The sequence below is a fragment of the Vigna umbellata genome, chromosome 7 (genome assembly GCF_029865625.1).
Source record: "Vigna umbellata cultivar VRB3 chromosome 7, Vumbellata_1.0, whole genome shotgun sequence".
Taxonomy (NCBI): domain Eukaryota; kingdom Viridiplantae; phylum Streptophyta; class Magnoliopsida; order Fabales; family Fabaceae; genus Vigna; species Vigna umbellata.
This window is the reverse complement of record NC_142171.1, coordinates 28,866,756-28,885,748: the sequence shown is the minus strand read 5'-3', so window position 1 is coordinate 28,885,748 and position 18,993 is coordinate 28,866,756. Positions and strand designations below refer to the sequence as shown.

Sequence of the window (18,993 nt, the reverse complement as noted above, 5' to 3'; positions counted from 1 at the left end):
TTGGCAGTACGGCATTGACGGCGACTTGAGGTTGAGGGAAATTAGGGTTCTGTGGAGAAGGGTTGAAGGAGATGCTGACATGGCAGGAGTGACAGAAAAAAAAAATTGATGTGTCACTCCACCGTTAGCCAGCTCAGCTTCTTAATCAAAATGTAACTTACTTTGAAAGGAACTAAAGTCAAATTCGCTTGATAGTGTAAGGATTAAAAACATATTTAACCCTTTATTTTATTTATAACTATATATACATTTTGAATTTCCAATTTTACTCTTTTAATTACTATTTTAAAATTTAAATAATTTATAAATATTTATAAAATTGGCACATATGATTATGCTTAATAATAATAATTTTCGTTAGAATTAATTTTATTATGTGATTCGTTTATATTATAATAATTTTAAATGTGTTTTGATAAAATATAAATTATTATGATAAGTTATAATAAAACTAAAATAAAATCAAGTTGGTTTATAAAATTATCAAAATTATTAAAGTTTTTTCTTTAGTTATAAAATTATCTTCACATTAAGTAAAGAAAAAAAATAAGGAGATAAATTGAGGAAAGAAAGTTGAGAAATTGATATTAAAGATCGGATACTCAGTTTGTTCTTTCATTACATTCATACATGTGATGCCTTTAAGTCATTTAAGGAATTTGTGGGGAAATAAAATGGTTACAAGATTAAAGCATTAAGGACATAAAAAGGCCAAGAGCATCTTGCTTATGCATATTTCTTTAACTACCATGGGATTCAACATCAATTGTTAACCAGATACACTCCTCAACAAAATGGAGTGACGAAAAAATGAATAGAACCATCATGGACATGGTGAGATGCATGCTTAAAGCTAAACAATTTCCCAGATAATTTTGAGTAAAAGTTGTTTCTACTAATGTGTATATTTTGAACATGTGTCCAACAAAGAGTGTTTTGTGATAAAACACCAAAAGAAGCTTGGAGTGGAAGAAGGCCCTCAATTTGACACCTCAAAATTTGGATGTATAGCATATCTCCATGTACCATATCCACTTAAAAAGAAGCTTAATGACAAAGGAAAGAATTGCATATTCATTGGTTATAGTACTAACTCAAAGGCCTATAAGGTTCTACAATCCAATGACAAAGAAAATAGTCATTAAAAGAGACATGGCATTTAATGAAGAAGGAAAGTGGGATTGGTCTTCCAAAGCAAAAATTCTAGAAAGTTATGAAGAGCAGAACAAACATATAGATCTAACACTTGATTAGTCAAAAACATCAAGCATACTATAAAGGCAACAAAGACTACCAGTCATATTAGAGGACTATGTTGTGGGAAAGTGATTCATCTTATAAGAAATTATCAATTTTACTTTATTTGCAAATTGTGAGCCTATAACATTTGAAAAAGATTCAAATAATCAACATTGGAGGAAAGCAATGAATGAAGAAATTCATGTCATTATAAAAAATCAAATGTAGGAGCTGATAGACTTATCAGCAAACAAAAGGCCAATTAGAGTAAAGTAGATGTACATAATTAAGTATAAATGGAGAAATTGATCACTTCAAAGTAAGGTTAGTAGCAAAAAGGTACAAACAAAAACCAGATATTGATTATTTTGAGGTATTTGCTCATGTGGCAAGATTAGATACAATTCGTATGATTATCTCTCAACTCAAAATAATTGGAAAATTCATCAAATGGATGCTAAGTCGGCTTTCTTAATGATACTTTGGAAAAATAAGTGTGTTGAACAACTTTCAAGATATGAGATTGAAGACAAAGAAAATAAAGTCTACATATTAAAGAAGGCATTGTATAGCTTAAAGTAGACGCCAAAGCATGGTATAAGAAGATTGATTCTTACTTTGTGCAAAATGGATTTCAAAGATATATATTTCAACATACTTTTTAATCCAAATATGTTGACCTTGATAATATTCTTAGTGTGTGTCTTTATGTCGATGATATGATTTTTACTGACAATAATCTAAAAATGATTACAAAATTCATAGAGGCCATGATTAAATGTTTTGAGATGATAGATTTAGGCCTCATGTCATATTTTCTTGGCATTGAGGTCATTTAGCAGGATGGTGGAATTTCCATATCTCAAAAGAGTTATGTTATTGATGTTTTGAAGAAATTTAAGATGCAAAATTCAAAGTCAATCTCAACATCAGTTGAAGAGAAGTTGAAACTAAGAAATGATAGTGATGAAAGAAGAATTAATTCAACATACATAAGAGCTTGATTGGATGTCTTAAATATTATATTTCTACTAGACCAAACATTGTCTTTAGAGTAGGATTGTTGAGCATATTCATGAAAAAGCCATGGGCATGTCATTTGCAAGGAGCAAAGAGAACTCTCATATATATCAAAGGTACTCTGACCGAAGGAATCTTTTATACTAACACTAATGATATGAAGCTTGTCGGATGTACAAATAGTGATTGGGTAGGAAATGTTGAAAAAAAAACACATCAGGATATGCATTTTATCTAGGAAAAGGAGCAATATTGTGGTCTTCAAAGAAACAACATGTTGTTGCTCTTCAGCAACCAAAGCAAAATACATGACAACAACTAGTTGTACAACTTAAACAATATGGTTAAAAAGAATTCTTGAAGTGACGCATCAGAAGAAAGATATTTTCACAATGATATTTTGTGGTAACAAGTCAGTAATTGCATTATGCAAAAATCCAATATTTCATAGATGGTCAAAACACATAGATATTTAGTTTCACAAAATCTGAGAATCGATAACCAAGAAAGAAGTAGTGATTAAATATTGTCGCATTGAAGAACAAGTTATTGATATTTTTACAATGACACTAAAAACTAAGTTATTTTACAAGTTAGAGAAAATGCTTGAACTAGTAAAAATTTTATTTAAGGAAGACAATGTTAGACATTAAATCAAGTACAACGAATAAACTTTAGTGTCTTCACTAGTTAGTTGTTGTAATAGAAAGTGGTTTTGGTTGTTGTAATAGGAAGTAATTTTGGTTGTTAAAATAGAAAATGGTTTAGGATTGTTGGAATAACAACCATTTCTAGTATTATAAAAGGATGCATGGAGTGTGTGGAGATATAACATGGTTGTGAAGTATAAAAATTAAAATAAAAGTGTATGTATGTGTGTAAGCAATAAAAAATAAAAGAGTAAAAGAAATTTTGAGTTTCGAAACAAAATGTGAGTTCTAAAATGTCTCACTAATATTAGTAAAGTATTGAATTCTTTAAATATGGTTAAGAAATTTAATATGATTGAATAAAAAAAGTTAATTGAAAGCGATAAAATCTACTTTAGAACTCTTTTATGTGGAAAGTAATTGGTCACCAACCGAGAGATATATGCATAAAAAAATTTGTAACAAAATGAAACAAAAATTTAAAATTTTATACTTTTGTTTTTTTATTTTTTTACCTAAACTAAAATAAATGAATAAGAGGTCATCCACCATGCTAAGAACTTGTTTCATCCACAAACCTTAAACTCGCTCATATTTAGAGAGGTGATGGCTGATTCTCATAACCATTTGTGTTGCTGTATAATTGCCTTTGGAAGAAATCTAGTTTAGACGACCCTGTCAAATCATAAATGCTCATAAACTTTTTTAATAAGAATAATATTTTTTTACCAATAATTTATCCTAAACCAAAACACAAAAGTTATCTCAAAATTTTGTATTCGTTTTAAGTTTTAGAGTTTTAATGATAAAACGAATGAATGATTAATTGTGCCAATTTATCCACATCGACATCAAAGATATAACTTATATAAGAATATCAAATTATGTTGCTGTACTCGTTGTAATCAATTTCAGTACAATCATATTAATTTCATCTAAATTTCTCCCTCTACGTAGAGCTACACCTTTTTTTCTCTCAACTAGCGATTTTTTTCAATTTTTAACACTAGGTGAATCCAGAAGTCGGTCTCCATGAGCACAACACAATAAGAACAAAACCAAGAACCGTGGACTACATAACATATCACGAGGACTGAAGACAGCAGTCACCATTTCGTGGTCCTTATTCATCCAAGTAGTTTTAATTTAATCTAACTATAGAAGATCTGTGGGGCTTGACAAGATTTCAAGGTTTCAAGGTACCTAAAGGTCACAAGAAAATAAACAACTTTGGAACATCACATGATACTTATTTTTCCTTTAAGCACAGTTTCACAATCAACTTCAACGAATTACAGGATCTACAGACTAAATAACTTTCTTGCCACATCCACCTAACCTCCTCTTCACTTTCTGAAATAGATGATTACCCATGAAAATTACACCTTTTAAGTTCCAAAACTCAAAATCTACTCCCCTATTTAACCTAAACCAGAGTTTGTTCCTGATACAGGCCTCAACAATGGATGATTGGACGTGGGCTGCACATTACTAGGGGCATTGAACATGGCAGTTGAAGAAGGTGATTGTGATTGTTGTATCATAGATAGCGGTAATCTTTGCCCCAAACCAAACATCGAAGGTCGTGGGGCAAAGGACATATGTGGATGAAGTGATTGGTTGCTGCCATACCCTGAGATGCTGGGCTGTGAGGGAGAAGCAGAGATCATTTGTTGCCTGTTGTTGCCATTGCTAGCCATTGAAGGACCAACACCCGATACAGCCATTGTGGGTGTGGCTCCTGCAGTTCCAAGACGTGCTGATATTACACGAGACCGTTCAGCAGCAAACCTTTGCTTTGTTCTCTCCAGTTGTTCGCATTCTTTCATTAACAATGTTTCGATTTCCGCAAACTGTTTCAGCTTCAACTCTAATCTTTTCAGCTGGCAATAATAACAGCAAGCCAAAACAAAAGTTAAAAAACATCAAAATAATAGCTCTGCACCTGAGTTTTAGTAATCTCCAATTGCTTAATTTACTTTATTCTAAAAAATTGTTCACTTGTTTTCACACATTGATGCACACCATTCAGACAGAAATGGACAAAATAGAAATTAACTATATCTAACATTTTAGTTTAATACTGGAATTAAAGTCAGAAAACAACAGTGATACCTGATGATTAACTATGTTAGCACACAACCTCTGAATTTCTCGCTCTTCATGATCGGCAAATAATTTTGCTTTCATTGCTGCCGCAGAGAGGCCTGCTTTAGCAGCATCTTTAACTTTCTCAGCAGATAGTGGGGTTGTCCTACCATCATTTAGTCCCCATGAACCATGTACCTTAGCCTTATCCTCTGAAATAAAAAAGAAGTATTCCCAAGAAGAGAATTACATAATGGGTTTTATTAGAGAGCTGGGGTAAGGTTGTATATAGGCAACATATAAAAACGGCAACCATAACTGACCATTATTATTATTATTTGATACCGCTGTTTCTCCGTGAGACCCACCATCTCGACATCGTATGCTTTCGGAATTTGTCCTACATGTGAAAAATATTAATTTTTAATACAAAATTCTTAAACTACCAAGTTCACAAAAAGAACCCAACAAGTTGAGCTTAATTTTCCCACTCCACCCACCATACTATTCTAAAATAGGAACAGGATACAGACACAAATTAGTATTGTCTTTTCTTTTCTATTTTGTCTTTTGTGGGAGTTTTAAATAAGGTTCAGTTCCACTTATAAGATTTTTTAAATAAAATAAAATAAAAGGCCAAAAGCAGAAGATAAAATGCACAAAAATGAGTAATAACCCCGAAGAAAACACTTCATCCAACAAACTGCACTTGCTATGACAGCCATACACACCTATTATCATGCCCAGGTGCTTCCACCTGTGAAGTGCTGCCAGAATTATCCACTGACAATACTGCTAATGCTGCATGAGCACAAGAAGCAGCTACTCTTGGTCCAACTGCAGAGGCTAAAAAGGCAACCTTTGGAATGCACCAACCAAAACAAAATATATAAGAACTGCAGAATATAAGAGGCATTTTAATTTGTTGTGAAACTTATAGAGTCTAGATACAATATCTTAGCCATCACATCACCCTTTAATGCATTTGTATGAGCGGTAACAGATAAATTGGTGGTTCCATCAAAGAGAAGCAAAGTAACTTGAAGGAACAAGATTTGTTTATAACTTCTTTTATAAACAAACAAGAATAAAATAGTTTATGACATGATACTAAATGCCATACTATAACCACATCCTATGCTGACTAACATGTTTTCAATTGCCTTAGTTGAATAATAATTTAAGCATATCCTTAGCAGTCACCCACCAAAGCCATAACAGGATTTCCAGAATTTGCAAAAGGAAGCCGGCTGTCAGAATCTCTCACTTGATGGACAGGTCCTGTAACAGCATAGATACCAAATCAAAACCATATAACAAGAAAGTTGAATTAAAAGTATAAGATAGACCTGCAGTATCTCCGTTTGAGTAACAATGCAGTCTTCCACTACCATCTCTATCCATTGCATTGGATGACAAATGCGTGCTCGGAACATTAATATTTTCCAATTTTCCATCTTCCATGGGTAGACGGAGAAAATGAAGAATGCATTGTGCTTTTGATTTGGTACCAACATGCTCAGCAATTTCGTTCCAATTCTCATTGTAAATCTCCATTGCTTCAAGAAGCAGTAAAGTTTCTTGATCAGTCCAATTTTCCCCGTCTAGTTCACCATAATCCCTTGTCGAATCCACCCTTAGAAAATCTAGACTTGAATGACCAATGACAAATCTCCCATCATGAAAGCAATCAGTGCAAAGTAATATATCAACCTGTAACAAGAGATGCTAATTACATATGATGGAAGAGGTGTTCAAAGTTAATCTGCAGCTTACTTAGTAACAAGGATCAACTAATCAGTCCATAGTTTACAAATTTTAGTATATATGACAGGTTAACCACTGTGACAAACTACCTTGGCTGATGACTACATCTGAGAATACGAAATTTTGGTGGGGCATCTATTGGAGATGTCAAAGGAGCTTCTCTTTAGGTATTTCAAGGGGTGATTGAGAACTAAAGTAAAATGCAAAGTGCAGGCTAATAGAACACCAGTGGATAAAAGTGACAAAAGATAATATTGAACAATGAAATCACACAATACAACAATAAACTAGTTGTCCCAGGGACAAAAAAGAGCATTACACAAATACAGCAATTCTCTTGCTGTCCACAGAGTAAGTACTATCCTACAGAGAGTAATCTCAGTCCGCATACTAAAAATAACTACACAACTTAATATCAGTTGTATACTCCTAAGCATAATACATATCTACCAGCAGTTATTTTCTACACATAACTGTCATCCTGCAGTTTCTAATGCAAAACTAATTCTAGCATTTATTGTCAACACTTAACTGCCATATATCAGCTCCCAACACTATGGCCTGCTGGAAAATCAGTCATATCACTAAGGCTGAAAGATAGAAACTAGTTCTCCAAATTATCTTTATCTACTTCAATAACAACTACTTCTTCATCTTTTGTCAGGGCTTCATTAGTGACCAAAATTAACAATCTTAATTGTTTCTCTGTATATATAGGGAACTGAACTTTTCTGCACAACTCAGACACAAAATATTGCTTTTCCTTTCCATCAATTCTTGATATGTAAATGGTACAGGCCTTGGTTGAACTTGGCTGAATTTTGAGCTAATACTCTGTTCTTAAACCTGTGAATGCCGTAGATGAAGTTCCTTTGTTTTGTCCAGATTGAATGATTTTTGAGTTGAAACCTGGACTGAAATGACTTTGGCTTCCATTCCACCCTGCAGTCATCTTATAGTAATTATTGATCCTGCATTACCATCTGAGCCATACAACTTTGATGGGCTTTAAACAATGCTGGAAGATCCCATTTTCACAGGCAAACACACACAAGTGCATTTCTTTATGCCTCAGTACTGCATATGCATACTACATGGCTAGAATTCTTGTTCTGGGTACAAAACTTTGCAAATGATGCATAATTTCAAGTAGCAAGCTACCAAGAAAATAACCCAAATATTTTTCTTTAGGTAAACAATTGACTTGTGATGATTACAATTCAAATGATTCTATAAACTCCTCCACCAATTTATGAATAGATGGAGAAATTACTATGTTTGAGGCTTTTACTCACCTTAGGTAGTTTTTGGCCAAACTTCTTTAGAACCTAAAAGCTACTTTAAAGTTGAATTTAAAATTTAAGAGCTTTAAAATAAGTTAAATCCATTTGATAATTTTTAAAGTCAATTAAAAAGAAGTTCCTTTCATATAAAAATTCCCATTGGAAACTATGAGAAAAAAGATGGAGAAGAGAGAAAAAAGTAGCAATGAAATGAGAGGTCTAAACACAAATCTAATACTCTCATTTTATTAGTAATGGGTAAAGCACTGGCATGGTACCACCAGTACAAGCCTAGCATAAAACACAACAAAAATAAGGGCATGGTGAGAAAGTATTTTTTATTTTTATTTTCCATTTTTACTTTTAATTACCAAAATATCACCTTGTTTTCATTGTTGTATAGGAAGACTGCTTTCTCTGTTTCATAAACAAACTACTGAAAACAAGAAATAAAGAGAAAAGAAAACAAAGTAGTTAAAAGTGAAAAAGGAAAATGAAAGCAAAAAACACTTTTTCAAACCATACAGCCCCTAATACTTCTAAAATAGTAGGAATATTAATATTTTAACATTCCCTCAAGTTGATGTTTGGTTAGTAAGCATATACTTGTTACACATAAGCACACCTAACAAATATAATAACTTTAAATGAAAATATAGAGGTGCATAAGGCATTTCGAAAATACAGAGGCCATGTAATATAATTAATACAAGCTCAACCAGATAACCTAATATACTATTATCATAACAAGTTTCTTAAGAGAATAAAAACCCTAGTATTCTAACAAGTCTGTGTGGTGCATTGATCATATCACAATTAATAGTTTACATCAGAATTTTTCTCTGTAAACTTTTTAATAAACTTTCACATAATTACCATGACAACAATCTAAGCAATTTACAATTTGTCAACTAACTACTGTAGGGTTCCCTTTCATAATACTAAACCAGCATGATAATCAAACATTCAGATTCTAGAGGAAGAAACAAATCATCGAAAATTGCATGTTACATGACATCCCTGCAATACAGCAGCAGATGCATTCATATATGCCAAACCAAACCTCACTTGTTAGTTTTATCTCTTGCTTTGTTTGTGTAACGAGGTCGAGTAAAGGGAGAAAATATTCAGAATATCGGGTGAAATATAACAAGTATTGACTGAAAATATAACAAGTATTGACTGTCATGCACACATAACCCATCTAAAGGGAATGGAGGTTTTAGCTATTTCTTGATTCGATCAACTAGACTTGATGCTATAAATAATCAATCAACTAAAGGGGCATAATCATTTCCTGCACCTATATGCATTGCATGCGTAAAGCTATAATAGCCCTGTGTACTCATGGTGTTATTAACAACAGAAGCCCTTTCTATATTTAAACTTTCATTCAGGCCATCATTACCCATAATATAATATTAAATTTGAAAAAAGAATCTAGAGTACCTCTTTCTGAGACTGGTAGTATACAACAGGAAGAGGACGAGAACAATAATTGCAATGATTCTCCGAAAGATGTTCTCTTATTCTGTCCTCCAGATCAAAGACATCCACATTACGTGCAGTCAATGACGGATAAATTTCTTCAGCTTTCAGCTTACAACTCGGATTGTCAAATTTGATCAAACTATCAATAGATTTCAAAGCCTCAGCCGGCACACGGACCTCTCCACTAGGCTCCTCCCTCAGGCAAGACATAACATTGGGAGACTCGAGTCTCGATGTCTGAACACAGTAATTAATAATTCCCCAATGATCAAGGAACCTCACAATCCGAGTCAAATCTTCAAAATCAAGTCCTGTCAACAAACCCTGGCAATCAGAAACCGTAATCCTCTTCCCAGGCTCCTCCAAATGCATGGCAACAATACAGTTCCTACACTCCATGTACTTCTGGGGAGTATGATCAGGTGACTTCCCTGAAAAGAAATGTGGCACTGCTTGCCTCTCTAACCTATGCACCGTGGCAGGCGAAAACCAATCTGCTCACACAAACCCAAACCCAAACCAAACCAACATCAATCCAAACCGTCCAAAACTCAGAAAACAAAATAGAAGTCAAACAAACAAGACCAAAATTCAGTTCACCTGAATGCATAGGAACTACTAGAACCTTAGTTCCAAAGCGCTTAACAACCCCACGACCTTCCAATATGGCAGGGGGACTTATGACAAAAGAAGAATCACCCTCAAAAGCCAAATTATCAGATGGCACAGCCGACAGGGCTTGAAGCTGACCGTGAGACACGTTTTCAATAACAAGAGAAGCAAGAGAACTCTGAGCCTTGCTGTCTCCAGACTCAAGGGCTCGCTCCAGAGCCACGATTGCAGTGACGGAGGAGTGAGGGCGGTTCACGGAGCGCTTTATCACCACCGGAAACTGAGAAATGGTAACGCCATGATCTGAGAGAACCTCCGTCTCCACATGAGGTTGCGAATTAGGGTGGTTTTGGTGTTGATGCGTTTGTTCTTCGGAATCGTACTCGCGTTCTGCATGGTCATCCTCCGCATTGGGGTTTTCTTCGTCGTCTTCCTCCTCCTCTTCGTGCTTGGGGTGGCGCCGAGCGACTTGAGAATCTCTCTTGCGCTTCCTCCATCTGGTTCGGTTTTCTGCAAAAAGGAAAATTGAAATAAAAACAAAATTGAGAACAGTGATTAGGGAATTGAGAAGAAAAGAGAAATTGGGGGAATTGGAAGGACAGGATTGGCATTGGGAGAGTGAGGGTTTAGAGGAGTGAATGAATACCTGAAGGAGAAGCTGGCATGGCAAGACCAGAAGAGAGGGGTTTAAGGGAGAGAGAAAGAGAGAGAAAATTGTGGGAAAGATTTGAGTGTGGGGTCGTTGATTGGCGCAAAGGATTGGGATTGTCGTTGGAAGAAATATCTTTGATTTGGAGGATCGATCTCTCTTTCTCTTTCTCTACGCTGGATGATGTGTGATATGCGTTTGGGGCAAAACACAGTGTTGATGTGAGTTTTTGTGGCTGTTACCGGAACTACAAATGTAGATGCTTTGCTTTCCTGGCGCGTGCTTCAGACGCTGCTTTTTTATTAGGCTGTGCTTGGCACGAATGGTTGACAACCTCACATATGGCTTTTTATCCTTACTTTTTTTTATCCTTTAATTATTCTGTTAAATACTAACAAGTATTTTAAAGATGTTAATTAATTAACTATTATGTTAACATCTACTTCGATTTTTTTAAAAACATCTATATTATATGAATTCATGATAGATCAATGTTCTTAAATGTATTTAGATTTTTTTGTGTTGAATAAGTGGAATATCTGTAAACTTTATTAATATTTAATATTTATAATGAAAATTTATTGATGACATTTAATTGAGTTTTTCTTTCAGACACTTAAATTTTACTTGAACTAACATTACGTTTGAAATCTAATTTATATTTATGATAAATTATTTAATTTTTATGATACAGTACCATTTTTAACAGTTAGTTTTTTTTAATTGATTGATTTTCCCAAATACTTCCAGATTTTCATCAAATAAAAGATAAGAGTGAATCAGAAAAAAAAAATAGTTGTTAATTTCAGGAAGATAAAAGGAACATAAGTTTTTACCATCTCCATAGTCCTTACCATTGGTTTAGACATCATTCGACAGTTGAACCAAATCTGAAGGATGTATTATTTCAACAGTTGTTTTATATAATTTTTATGTATAAATAAATTATGCATTTTTAGCAAATAGTATTAGTACATAATCATAATTTTATAATTTCAAAACTTTATTAATTTTTAATTAAAATTTGTAGTACTTCTGTTTATTATTATTTTAAAAAAATGTATATGTTTTTATGAATAAATTATGTAATCACTTTGATGAGTATTAATTAAATTAAATTTTAAGTTTTTCATAAATTAATTAATATTAAAATAATTAGTAAAAATACATGTACAAATATGTGTGTTTATCTTTTTTATTATAATAAAAACATTATTATTAGAATAATAATTCAAATAAAAATTAATATTAAATAAATTTTTATAAAAAATTAATTTTGTTTATAAATAATTTTGTTATTGTATAAATAACTTTTTATGAATAATTATTTAAATTTTAAAAAATAATTATTAAAAAGGTAAAACAATTAAAATGAATATTTAATATTCTATATCTTGAAATAGTTCTCTTGAAAACAAATTAAACAAACAAGTTAAAATTTAATAACATGTAACATATAAATAATGTAATATTCCATTTTTTAACAACTTACAATTCATAAAATAAAATATTATAAGATTAATAAAACAAATCAGATTGTCTTAACATATAAATATATGCTAAAAAAGAAAATAAAAGTAATACAACTAAGGAAAACCATCATAAAAAAAATGTTTCGCAATTATTGTCCTTCACCAAATATGCTTCAACAATTATCTCTCATATGTTCATACCAATAAGATGATCATCGCAAAATAAAAATATAAGCATACAAGAACACAAAACAAAAATAACTGGATAAGTTAATGTATAAAAAGAGTTTCCATCACACACAAGATAAACTAGCTGAAAATATTAAAAAAATGTCAAAACACCTAATAATATGTTAATTTTCATCACACAACTTTCACACATTCATACATGAAATTAGAATCTTCTATACTCAATTTATCTGAATACATTTTATTGAGTCATACTAGTAAAGTCATACACTTGTGGTAACAAAAGAAATATTCTTTTACGAAGCTGACACACACAAGGTTAGCAACTATAAGAACTCTAGGATCGTCCTTATGACACTACCTCCAATCACTATCACTAATTAACCATTCTCTTCAACATGAGCATGAAGGCTTAGTAGAGTTCAACATAACTTCACATGATAGAACAATCATTATCTAAATGCATAGACTAAATATTACACACCATATATGATTTACTTCCTTAAAATCACTACATCATCATCACTATTTCATACATCATTATTTGCATGCATATTTATCCATAGATCTATCAATTATTCTCAAAATAACTTCATAAATCAACAATTATTTTAACCTTCACAAAATCATACTAAATAAACAACATAATACTCTTAAACGTGCATAGAGTCCATTGTGAATTCCTTTCAAACAGTTAAAGAATAAGATAATTCAAATATAAACACGAGCACTTAGAGGTGGTTCTCAATGTCATATCTCTTGCAAAAGATGATGTTCAATGACACTTTTTGGTGCTTAACATCAGTTAAAATGTTTTAGACCTAGGGTACAAGGATGACGCTCAGCGGTACCCTGATGCTGCTCAACACCAAATCATTCACAAAATTGGGTGCTCAATGTCACCCTAACACCGCTCAATAGGATGCTCAGTGTCACCTTATTGCTTAGCGTTATACTAGATATCAGACCTATAGTTTTTACATTTTAAGATAACTTATATTTGTTCAATTGATCAAATGGATGCTCTTTTAGTAGTGAATTAGTTCAAAGCAAATTTAAATATGAAAATTCGTACCACTTGACCAATTACTCAGATTATAACTCTCTTAAACAAACAAATCAAATCTAAACCAACAAATTCATGAATCAGACATTCAAACCACAAATTCAATTTATTAAATTTCATTATAAAATTCAATCATACAATTTAAGAGTCTAACCACAATTCAATAGGTTATACTCATCACACATATCAATGATCTAGTCAATTCACCGTACAATCATACAATTAAAAGTTTCAAGGTATTTATAACTTTAAAAATAATGCAATTAGCTTCCATTACTTAAGAGTGATAGAACAGCATAAGTGGAAGTCTGATTGAACAACAGAAAGCAGAGAAGCAAAGAGGTATAACCGAGAGAAGTAAAACTGAATGAATATTTTGTGTATTGTATTTTTTGATTATTAGAAGTAGGTACAGGTGTAGAGTTTATAAAGAAGCAGTGTACACATGTCAATGACATAACAGCTGTCTTGGCTTATTAATACACACTAACAAAGCGACAAATGAATTTGTTATAAGGAATCCCAAAACATTCTAGCTCACAGGATGTCTTATCTATATATAAGAAAAAGACAAACACGATCAGGGCATACAATTAGAATCACTTATCAGTAAAGACTTGTACATAAAAGTCAAATACTACATGCGAACCAAATGCAAAGAAAGAACAAACAAATCAAGAAAAAAAAATTGAAATTCAATTTACGCGAACTGAGGAACTAATAAGTCAAAATCGAAGAGTTCACCGCAAAGATTAATCATTATGTCTTGGTTCTTCAAGCAAATGAGTATAGGAGAAAAATCCTTAGAGAATTAAGTTAAAAAACTCTAAAAAAATGGTTCATAGAGAAATTATACTTATTAAAATAATTCATTAACAAAATTATTTATAATAAAACTTATTAATATTAAAATAATTGAGTGTTAGTGTCTTTATATAGAAAACTCTAATTTCAAAAATATTCTAAGCAATAACAATTTTATTAAATAATTAATTTTAAAATATCTAATTAAATATTTTATACTCATAAAGATGACTATATTTTACCAAACACAAATGTTAAAATGTTAATATAATTTTTAACTATTTCTATCAATTAACAAAAAATTCAGTAACTTGTAAATTTTATCACGCAAAAGGGTAGAAATGTTAATATAACTTTTAATGACTTTTGTCAATAAACAAATACTTTTAGTGGATTAGTTAACATTTATCTCTCTTTTATAAATTTTAAATAAGTTTCTACGGATTTAATAAAATATTAAAAGTAGTTTATTTCGTCATTAATTAATTTCAGAACTTTTTCTTTTTCGTTAAAGTTCATGTCGATCGTAAATGACTGTCACATTTTTCAACCCTATATAGAAAGGTGATTAGTTTATTTTTGACATGTTTTTTAACATTGATAATAACTGTAAAGTGATCTTAATAATTTTTTTTTTGTTTTTTTTATTAAAAAAATAGTTGACTTCGTTTTATTGCTTTTTGCTTTTCCAAACGACATTTTGAATTAATTTTTAGAAGCAGATTTGATTTAAAAAATATGACAATAATTTAAAGTTATTTAAAAAACCAATTTTATTGCTATATTTGTAAACTTGATAAAAAAAATTGTAATATGTCAAATGCCAATAGGTTAAGAAACATTAACACATTTTGTTTTCACAAACTTTCCTTGAATGTCTCAAATTAAAGATTTGAGAAATTAAGATTATTGTTGGGTGCTTATTATGGTATTATTTTTCTTTTTTTTTAAATAATAATTAAGTTATATATTTTTTTCCACATTTTAAATTTTAGAATTAAATTTTAATTATACATTTAAAGCAAAATAATTATATAATACATACTTTTCTTCATATTATTGTCATTTTTATTTTTCTAAAACTATAAATTATTGAAATTGGAAATATTTTTAATGGATATTATTGATAACACTATTATATAGCATTTTTTTCTTTATTTTTCATTTTGTTTCTAAATATATTATTAAATTTAGTCATTTTTCATGGATAATACAAGTAAAAAGTTTACTTAAGAAAATAATTTAAGTTTGTTTGACTAATTAAATGATTTCTCATGTACAATATATACATAAGTCATATATACATAAGTCATATATACATAAGTCATACATAAGTATAATGTATATATTCGAAATTGATAGTATATTAATTCAAAGTAAAAAACCATTGTAAGTTCATTACACACACATAAAAGCACAATTTTTTGCCTTAGATTTCATCTACGAGGACTTTGTCAACCACATCCTTATTTGTATCAAAGTGTTTCATGTCCAAGCGAGGTGTGAAAAATGTCGCTTGTCTCTTAGCCTTTTCAAAACCTTCGACATAAGCGACAAGCTCCATGGAACTTCTTAGCTTATAGATCCTTGACAACCTTATTCACGTGGGTCACCTCTTCCTTAAGGGTGTTGGCGCTTCCTCGAACCTAAGCAAGGTTTGTTGCGATTGAACAAATAGTTGTGATTGAATGAGTTTGAGGTTGATCGAGCTTTTGAGGTTGTGGACCAGGGGATTTGAAGCACCATGTTTGGTTGTTTTGCTTATACCCAATTGTAAAACTTCCAAGTTGATATCTACCACGACCTCGATGACTTTGTCCTTGACTTCGACCTCCACTGCCTTGTTGTACAAAGTGACTCATCATACAAAGCAAATTAGTTCTCCAATGAGACCCTTCAAGTACTAGTACTCTTCTGTAATGTGATTGATACTTTGATAATAAAAGCATTATTTCAGTGGATCCACAAAGGGGTGTGGTGGTCGAGGCTTTGGAAGTCGAATGAGTTCAGAGTTACACACCTCTTGGATATGATATCCCTACTAACATTCAAAGAAGTGTGTTGGTTATACTGAGTAGTGGCCCGCTTGATATGTTGCCCTTATTGACCTTGCCAAGTTTTGGTGTGTGGATCCTTTTCAACTTATTCTCCTTAATGGTGATATATTTTGTTGTCCACTCTCTAAGGTCATCCGAGTTGATTGGTTTTTTCTTGAAGAGTGAATAAGAAAAAGGTCCGGGTTGGAGACCGCATATAAAGAAATGCATGATCATTGATGGAGTAAGGTTTGGGATGCTAATAATGATGATAATGAACCTCTCCATGAAGAGTTTAAAGGTCTCACTTTTTCTTACTCTACATACTTCAAGGAGGTCAAGGTGGTAGGTACCACCTTACATCGACGAATTAAGCTTTGAATATGGTGTTAAGGGTAATAAAATAGTTTATCGAGTTGGGAGGTAACGCATAATATAGTTCGACCATTTAGCGTAGCAGAGAAAAACCAACAATATACCTTATTGTCCTTGGTGTGGATAAGGACTTGGGTCAAGTAAGTCTTCAGATGGATCGTCGGATTAATCGTGTCGTCATACCTGCAAATGTTGATAATAATCCCTTTCGGGATGCCAACTTCAGTTATGTTTGGCATGAAAGGGTGTAAGTCTTCATCATTGGAAGGACACAATTGCATGAACATATCTTGGAGGTTTAAGGATTGATGGAAAACCTTGGAAGCGTGATGATCTCCTTCTTGATATGGTGAGGGCTTATTAAGTGCTCGGGTAGAATTATGAGATTCCTTTGGCTTCGTGCATTAGTGGAGATGATTATGATCCCTTTTGGAATTGCCACGATGGGATGGACTGCGGCCCCCTGAAATTGCATTGGTGAGGTGGACTACAGTCCCTTTTAGAACTATGTATGGGTTCTTCTCGACGACTTCCCTGTCGCTTGGGTGAGCAACTTTTGCTTTGACGTTTTTGTTGTCAAGTTTCTTCACTTGTTGAAGTGTGGTACGTCTCAACTTAGAACAAATGTGACCTTCCTCAAGAGCGGGACGATTGGAGTGATTTCTCTTTGTCCAGGTTGTCTAGTTTTTTGTTCAACACCTGCAAGTCCTCGTGATGCTACTGGCAAAGCTATTGGATTAGGGCTTCATTATGGATCCACGTGACTTGCATATCCTTGTGATGTTGTTGGTGGAGCTCCTTGTGTTGTTTGAGCAACAATTGAATATGAATTTAAATGGTTGTCATCAGGTTGAATTCCATTTCATTTTGTGAAGTGGAGGACTTATAAACGCATACGCCTGGCTTCTAGTGGTGACCATGAAATATTGAGACTAGTAGTAGTTTTACTAGGCTTTACAATTGCCACTTAATGATTTAATCATAATCCCAAATGTGAACCTTTGGATATGTGACAAAATCTAAGGGGTAACTTGAATACTCTTAATGATTGTAATTAAGGAAAAAGATCCATTCTAAAAGACTCTCTAACAGTAAGGTTAGTAAAGGTGTTTTAAAGTGAATATAAGTAAAACAATTAATATGAATTGTGTCATAGTACTCTATGAAAAAATAATATATATTCATAGGGTTTCTAAGTCTATAACATCTATTATAAAAACATCAACAAATAGTAAAAACTTGTTATACATATGATAAAATAATAATAATTGTTTCAGTTGTAGGGGCTGAGTCGTCCAATGCCTCCACGTCCTTCTCTTCTCAACTCTAGAATGTCCGGCTCTCACTCCTTACTCCTCGATTTCCTCCTTTGCGTGCGGGTGGGAGACCTGCGAAAGATTCTCCGATGCCAAAGTCAGTTTGAGAGCAATGACGTTTTTCGATAGAATAATAATAAATGTGCAATAAATGCAACGTATCTACCACTCACCCTGGATCTGTATTTATAGTTTTTGCTATGGGCTTGGGATTAGTGAAAAGTTAATCACGACCCAAAATTCAGCCCAATAGCTTTTAACCACTACTTACCTTAAACTTGATTAATTAACGATGTGGCCGGCCGGTCTCCCAAAGTTTGGCCTTCCGACCGGTTGGTCCCTATAGGCAATCTGGTTAGTGGGCGGTCTCGCATGAGTTGTAGTGTATCCGGATGGAGAGCGGCAAGGTCGCGTGATCATGGACATGAGGTCGTCTGGCCTGTTCGATGCCTGGTCCCTCCAGAGCGAGCAGAAGGGTAGCGTGGCTGGCCTTATGTGGGCGTCCGGTCTTTTTGACGTCCGGTCCCCACTGGTACAATAATATATAGATTACTTTATTGATATATAGTATAAATGATAGTTATAATATAATATATCATATATTCAAACCATCCAAATTTGATGTTAATATACTGTAACAAAACAAACAAATATATATGTTAATATAATTTAATTACCTTAGATTAATAATGTCAAATAAGTTTTGTTAAATCAATATATTTGTTTGCAATAAGTTTTACTAATTATTTGAAAATAATATTTCTAAAAATATGATTCTTGAAAACGCATTCGTTTAATTATGGAATTTCTTGAACAAAAGCTAAAAGCAAAAATGATGTGTAGAAAAAGAAAATGATATTTAGACCTGGTTAATATTTATATCCGTTAACTAACTAATTTAAGTTGATTTTTAAACTTTCTTTAATTAAACTTCAA

General features: G+C 32.4%; 1 protein-coding gene across 2 annotated transcripts; it reads right to left on the bottom strand.

Moving 5' to 3' along the window:
• Nucleotides 1-4,130: 4,130 nt before the first annotated feature.
• Nucleotides 4,131-10,949, bottom strand: LOC124845243 (SWI/SNF complex subunit SWI3C-like). Of its 2 annotated transcripts, XM_088094564.1 has the most exons (10): nucleotides 10,797-10,949; nucleotides 10,139-10,660; nucleotides 9,497-10,032; nucleotides 7,611-7,706; nucleotides 6,347-6,710; nucleotides 6,205-6,278; nucleotides 5,729-5,856; nucleotides 5,321-5,397; nucleotides 5,025-5,209; nucleotides 4,131-4,792 (listed from the first exon to the last, which is right to left on the bottom strand). In XM_088094564.1, exons 1-10 carry the CDS (start codon nucleotides 10,813-10,815, stop codon nucleotides 4,331-4,333), a joined length of 2,463 nt encoding a protein of 820 aa, XP_087950690.1. In that variant the 5' UTR covers nucleotides 10,816-10,949; the 3' UTR covers nucleotides 4,131-4,330. The 2 variants fall into 2 exon arrangements, with proteins under 2 accessions (XP_087950690.1, XP_087950689.1); XM_088094563.1 differs by lacking the exon at nucleotides 7,611-7,706 and having other exon boundaries at nucleotides 10,797-10,948.
• Nucleotides 10,950-18,993: the final 8,044 nt, after the last annotated feature.

What these genes read in the sequence shown, in the direction of transcription:
- LOC124845243 (XM_088094564.1), bottom strand. An exon ending in ACTACCAGTCTCAGAAAGAG is followed by an intron (nt 7,707 to 9,496) that starts GTACTCTAGATT and finishes AGATGACTGCAG; the next exon opens with GGTGGAATGGAAGCCAAAGT. An exon ending in CTCAAACGGAGATACTGCAG is followed by an intron (nt 6,279 to 6,346) that starts GTCTATCTTATA and finishes ATGCTGTTACAG; the next exon opens with GACCTGTCCATCAAGTGAGA.